Here is a 6293-nt window from a genome sequence, read left to right as displayed (position 1 = left end):
TTCAGCTGTCTCCTCAGCTGTCTCTTCAGCTGTCTCTTCAGCTGTCTCTTCAGCTGTCTCTTCAGCTGTCTCCTCAGCTGTCTCCTCCTCTGTTTATCTGTTTCTTCAGCTGTCTCTTTTTCTGTTTCCCTATCTGTCTCTTCAGCTGTCTCTTTATCTGTCTCTTCAGCTGTCTCTTCAGCTGTCTCTTCAGCTGTCTCTTCAGCTGTCTCTTCAGCTGTCTCTTTATCTGTCTCCTCCTTTGTCTGTCTCTGCTTCGGTGTCTCTTGCTGCTGCTCTCCTTGCTGCTGTTTGTCTGCCCGGGTGTCTCTTCATCTTTTCCTTTTGCTGCTGTCTCCTCATTTATCTCTGAACTGCAGCAGCAGCCGCTGTTTGCTGCTGGAGCTGCTGATTTGCTGCTGTTAACAACTGCAGCAGCAGCTACTGCAGCACCTACAGCAGCAGCTCGTTGCGCGCTGTTCGTGCGGTGTATCTGCAGCTGCAGAGTTCTCCAAGCAGCTTCTTGATGATATTCTTGCAGACAAGAATGTAAGCAGCAGCAGCAGCAGCAACAGCAACAGCAACATCAGCAGCAGCGGCAGCAGCAGAAGCAGCAGGAGCAGGAGCAGCAGCAGAAGCAGCAGGAGCAGGAGCAGCAGCAGAAACAGTAGCAGCAGAAGCGGCGGCAGCAGCAGCAACAGCAGCAGGAATCTTTGAAACAGGTGGAGGCTTGCGGCTGCTGCGTAATTATTCGTTGCTGCTGCTGCTGCTGGGGTGTATGTGCAGCTGCAGCAGCAAGCAGGGCGGTGGTTGTTGAGCGTATTAGAGGGAAACAGCGAGGCTCTTGCTGCTGCTCTCAGCAGTTTGCTGCAGTCGCAGCTGCTGCAGCAGGCTCTGCACACCTCAGCCCTTAATCTACTTGGGTGCGATTTGCTGCTTTGTCTCCTTTGCTGCTGCATCTGTCTCCTTTGCTGCTGCATCTGTCTCCTTTGCTGCTGCCTCTGTCTCCTTTGCTGCTGCCTCTGTCTCCTTTGCTGCAACATTATTTATTTTTCTTGTCTCTCTGCCACACCGCCTTTCTGTCTGCAGCCACTACCCTTCTATTATTGCGTTTGTTTATTATTATTATTTTAATATTATTATTATCATCATCTTATTATTATTTTATTATTACTATTATTTTATTCGTTTGTTTTTGCTGCTGCATTTGCTTCATTTTTGCTGTTTTGTTTGCTGCCTGTCTCTAAAAGCATTTGTCTCCCTTTCTCTCTGCAGCATTTGTCTCCTTTTGCTTCCTGTTGCTGCTGCTGCTGCTGCTGCACCCACTGTCACATCCGCTGCTGCTGCAGCTGCTGCAGCAACTGCTGGTGCAATTGCTCCTGCTGCTTCTGCTGCTGCTGCTGCGTGCAGCTATCTGTCTACAAACGAAGCTGCACAGAAGAGTGTCTCTGACCTCCTGGTCTATGCTATCTTCCTGTGCGTCCCTTGCTGCTGCTTCTGCTGCTGTTGCTGCTGCTGCTGTTGCTGCAGTTGTTGCTGCTGCAGTTGCTGCTATATTGGTTGTTTCTGTGCTCCCCCGTGATGGCTGCCGGTGCTGCTGCTGTTGCTGCTGCTGTCGCTGTTGTTGCTGTATTGGTTGACTGCGTTTCCCGCTTCATGCTGCTGCTGCTGCTGCTGTCTCCTTTGTGTCCCTCAGCCCTTCAGCTCAAACTGCTGCTGCTTCATGGTTATCTACAATTCTAAAAAGAGATGATGTCGCTGAGGCAGCGCGCGCCTTTGTGTAAGTTGCTGCTGCTGCTGCTGCTGCTGCTGCTGCTGCCACTGCCGTTGCTGTTGATGCTGTCTTTTCTGCATTTGCTGTTCTCATTGCTGCTTCTCTCTGGGGATGGCTTGAAATATGCTGCATCTGTTCATCTGTATTAGCAGCAGCAAGGGCAGCAGCAGCAGCAGCAGCAGGTAGTTGCCTGTTGCTGCTGCTGCTCCTTCTCCTGCTGCTGCTCCTGTTGCTGCAGCGGCAAGTGGTGTTTGTTTGTTCGTTTGCTGCAGCACAAATGAGTTGTTTAATAATCAATACCTCTACGAACAGCTCTGCCAGACGGTAAGCAATACTGCTGCTGCTGCTGTTGCTGCTGCTGCTGCTGCTAGTGCCAATGCTGCTGTTGCATGCGCTGCTGTTGCTGCTGATATTACTGCATCTGCTGAAGTTTAGCCAGCAGCACAAACTGCAGCAGTAGCAGCAGTGGCATCAGCGGCTGCTCCTGCAGCAGCAACAGCAGCAGACCTGCTGCTGCTGCTGCTGCTGCACTTGCCGTTGCTGCAGTAAGGGCAGCAGCAGCTTCAGCAGCAGCTGCACAGTATTTGCTGCGCTGCTCAGCTCGCCCGTGCTTCGTGGGATGTGCTGCAAATGGAGAGCACCGCAATTCTTTCGCGAGACCTTGTAATGCAAGTGAGGTCCGAATTCTGCTGCTGCTGCTGCTGCTGCTTCTGCTGCTGCTGCTACTGTTGCTACCGCTGCTCTTGCTGCTGCTGCTGCTGCTGTTTCCCTTGCTGCTGCTGCTGCTGGCTAGCTGGCCGCTACTGTCCCCGCATGTGGCAGTGAATGCGCTGAGGAGATCAGGTACCATGAATATGATGAGTTGCTGTTGCTGCTGCTGCTGCTGTTGCTGTTGCTGTTGCTGCTGTTGCTGCTACTGCTGTTGCAGGTGCTGAGCGACCCTGAGCTTCAGGATTTCGCTACGAAACTTCTCTGGCAAATCTTCAAGTCGGTGCTGCAGCTGCGGTGGTACGTTGACAGCAGCAGCAGCAGCAACAGCAGCCGCAGCAGCAGCAACAGCAGCAGCAGCAGCAGCAACAGAAGCACTACTAGGGTGCCATCGCACAATCCGCTTGCTGCTGTGTTGCACGGTTTGTTGATGTTGATGGCTGATGTTGTTCGTGCTGCTGCTTCAGGCTAGGCAACCGCAGCAGCAGCAGCAGCAGCGAACCTTCACCCGCAGCAGGAGGAGCAGCAGCAACAGCTGCTGCGTCGGCTACGCAGCTGCCGGCAGCAGCAGGCGACACAGTTGGAGGGGCAGAGCGGCTGCAGCAGCTGCTGCTTCTCAATGATTTGCTGCTGCAGTACGGAGATAGCTGCGGCCTTGCAAATGGGGGTAAGCGGTAGCTGCCGTTGCTGCTGTTGCTGCTGCTCTGTTGCTGCAGGTGATTTTGCTGTTGCTCTTGTTGCAGCTATGTTGCTGCTGCTGATTTTGCTGCTGCTCCTGCTGCTGCTGTTTGGTGAGGAAACACTTGCAGTTTGCCTGTGCGATGCGTTGCTGCTGCTACAGAGGCTGCTCTGCTGCAGCAGCTCCGTTCGGGCCTCAAGATGCGTATAGCAGCAGTGCAGCAGCAGCAGCAGCAGGACCAGCAGCAGCAGGAGCAGGAGCAGCAGGAACAGCAGCAGCAGCCGCAGCAGGAACAGCAGCAGCAGCAGCAAGAACGAGGACAGGAACAGCAACAGCAAAAGGATCAGCAGGAGCAGAAACAGCAGGAGCAGGAACAGCAGCAGCAACAGGTGCAGCAGCAGCACGAGCAGCAACAACAGCAACACCAGAAAGGGCAACTGCCAGCTGACCTCCACACTGACGAAGTCAACGATGAAGAGACACCTGGAGATGGGCCGCCGCCCCAACAGCAGCAGCAGCAGCAGCCGCAGCAGCAGCAGCAGAAACAGCCCTCCCCTGATGATGGGGCAAGTTTTTCACGTGAACAGCAGAGGTTGCTGCACCAACAGCAGCACGAACACCAGCAGCACAGCAAGCAGCAGCCGCAGCAACAGCAACACGAGCAACAGCAAGAAGGCTTGAAAGAGCGGCAGCAGCACCAGCAGCGGCAGCACCCGCAGCAAATGGGGGACAGCGAGGTGTTGCAGCTGCTGCAGCAGCATCTTGCTGCTGAGGAGACATTTCTTGAAGCAGATCGGCAGCGTCACCAGCAGCAACAGCAACACAATGAACAGCAGCAGCAGCAGCAGCAGCAGCAGCAGCAACCGCAGTGTTATGCAGCAGAGACAGCAGCCCCCCCTAGTGTATCTGCAGCAGCAGCGCCTCGGCCAGGGTTTGAAGAGACAGGGGGAGGAAATACGCAACAGCCTCCAGAAGCAGCAGCAACAGCACCAGCAGCAGCAGAAAGACCTTTGAATGCAGCATCTGCTGCTGCTGCGGCAGCAGCAGCAGCAAAGCGTGCTGCGATCTCCGCTGGTGCTGCGCTGCGGCGGCTGGGCCGTCGGGTGTCTCGGGAGACAGCAGCAGCAGCACATGCTGCTGCTGCTGCTGTCTCCTTTTTTGCCTTCTACTCTCAGGTGGAGCTGCTGCTGCAGCGTCCAGTGGAGGGGGGAGCGCAGCAACAACAGCAGCAGCGGCAGCTGCAGCAGCTGCAGCAGCTGCAGCATATGGGTGAAGCAAGAGAGACAGGAGCAGTTGCTGCGGAAGTGCTGCGGCTGCTGACTGCTCTCTGGGCCCTCACTAAGGCTGAGGTGTGTCTGCTGCTGCAAAGAGATAGGGACAGCAACTGCAGCAGCAGCAGCAGCAGCAGCAGCGGCAGCTGCAAGCAGCGGCTGCAGCAGCTGCCCATTCGCAGCAAGGGAGCAGCAATTAGTGTCAATGGAGACGGGAAAAAAGAAGCATCAGGGCTTCATGCAGCAGCAGCAGATGCTGCTGCATCTGCTGCTGCTGCCAGCAGCAGCAGCAGATACCTCGAGCAAGGATCGGCAGCAGGGGCCGCTGATGAGACCCTTGATGCAGATACTGAAGCTGCTGCAGATAGCAGCAGCAGCAACAGTAGCATCGACAGCAGCAACGGCAACAGTGGGAGTAGTACTGAGCCGGAGCACGAAGCTGAAGATAAACTTGCTGCTGCAGATGGTGGCTTTGAAAGCAACAGCAGCAGCAGCAGCAGCAACTGCGAGCAGTAAACGGTATCTACTGACGCTGGTGTTGCTGACGGCGCTCACAGTAGCGGCAGCAGCAGCAGCAGTAGCACCAACAGCGGCAGCAGCATAATTAGAAGTAGCAGCAAAGATGCTGGTCTAGGCTTTCCTTCTTTGAACAGAGACACTCTGGAGGAGACACCAGGCGAGCAGCAGCAGCTGCAGCAACAGTAGCAGCAGCAGCAGCAAGAGCAGCAGCAGCAGCAGCATCAGCATCAGCATGGGTTTTGTTTGTGCGGTGTATAATGAGGGGTTTTGCTGTTGGGGCTATTGGGGTGTCTGTGCAGGTATTTTCTTTTGCTTTTGTTTACCCCTGCTGCAGCAACTCGATAAAAAATAATTATTACTTTTAACAACACGCTTCTATCCACTGGGGTGTATGTACACCTCAGTTCTTCGCGGTAGCAACGGGCGTCTTGCACCAAACCCTAAACCCTAAACCCTAGGTTTAAATGCGTGCATGCGCAGATATACTGCGCTGAGAGACAAGAACAGGTTTAATGTTTGTAGGGTTTATTTTTTGTTTTATTGTCTCCTGTCTCTTTTCTAGATAAACAAATATATTTAATTTGCTGCTGCTCTTCTAGCAGCAAATATAACACACACAGGCGTCGGCCACACAGGCACGCAAAAGGAGACAGCAGCAAAGACAGAGACAGCAGCAAAGACAGAGACAGCAGCAAAGACAGAGACAGCAGCAGAGACAGAGACAGCAGTAGATACAGACGGCAGCAGAGAGAGAGACAGACAGACACAGCAGCAGAGACAGCAGCAAAGACAGAGACAGAGACAGCAGCAGAGACAGAGACAGCAGCAGAGACAGCAGTATTGTTTTGCTGTTGCAGCTAGTGCGAGTGGAGACATTTATTTTTAATCAGAGTAAATTAGAGATAAACAAACGGCAATAACCCGCAGAGACTAAGAGAAAGCCGAATAGTAACAGCAACAAAGAGAGACAGCAGCAGCTGCAGCAGCTCCACCAGCAGCAGCAGCAGCAGCAGCAGATGCTGCTGACACAATGGTGTCTCCTTTTAGCAGCAGCTCATTACCGCGAGAAAAAGACAGAAATAGTTTTAAAAATAAACAGAGATGGCTGCTGCAGACACAAAGACAGACAAACAAATTAAAATAAAATATTTGTCTGTCTCTGTCTCCTTCCCTTTGTCTCCTTGAGTTAATTTGTTGTCTCCTTTGTGGTGTCTCCGCTCCTTTTATATATTCATTCATAAATATATTATATATGCATGTCTATATATATATATGTATATATATATGTATATATATATGTATATATATATATATATATTATGTCTATAGATAGATATTTACGTATAAATGTAAAATTGTGTTG

The 6293-nt window shown here is 52.6% G+C and overlaps 1 protein-coding gene across 1 annotated transcript; it reads left to right on the top strand.

Annotated features, from left to right (window-relative positions):
• Positions 1-2383: 2383 nt before the first annotated feature.
• Positions 2384-4927, top strand: EAH_00061250 (hypothetical protein, conserved; the record flags this gene model as incomplete). The annotated part of the gene is made up of 4 exons (XM_013393371.1): positions 2384-2425; positions 2682-2761; positions 2929-3128; positions 3303-4927. The coding sequence occupies 4 exons, from the start codon at positions 2384-2386 to the stop codon at positions 4925-4927; spliced, it is 1947 nt and encodes a 648-aa protein (XP_013248825.1).
• Between the last annotated feature and the right edge of the window lie 1366 nt (positions 4928-6293).

The sequence above is a fragment of the Eimeria acervulina genome, genomic scaffold (assembly GCF_000499425.1).
Source record: "Eimeria acervulina Houghton genomic scaffold, Eah_scaff1577, whole genome shotgun sequence".
NCBI lineage: Eukaryota > Apicomplexa > Conoidasida > Eucoccidiorida > Eimeriidae > Eimeria > Eimeria acervulina.
The sequence above is the reverse complement of the archived record's forward strand: the minus strand, read 5'-3'. Positions and strand labels throughout refer to the sequence as shown.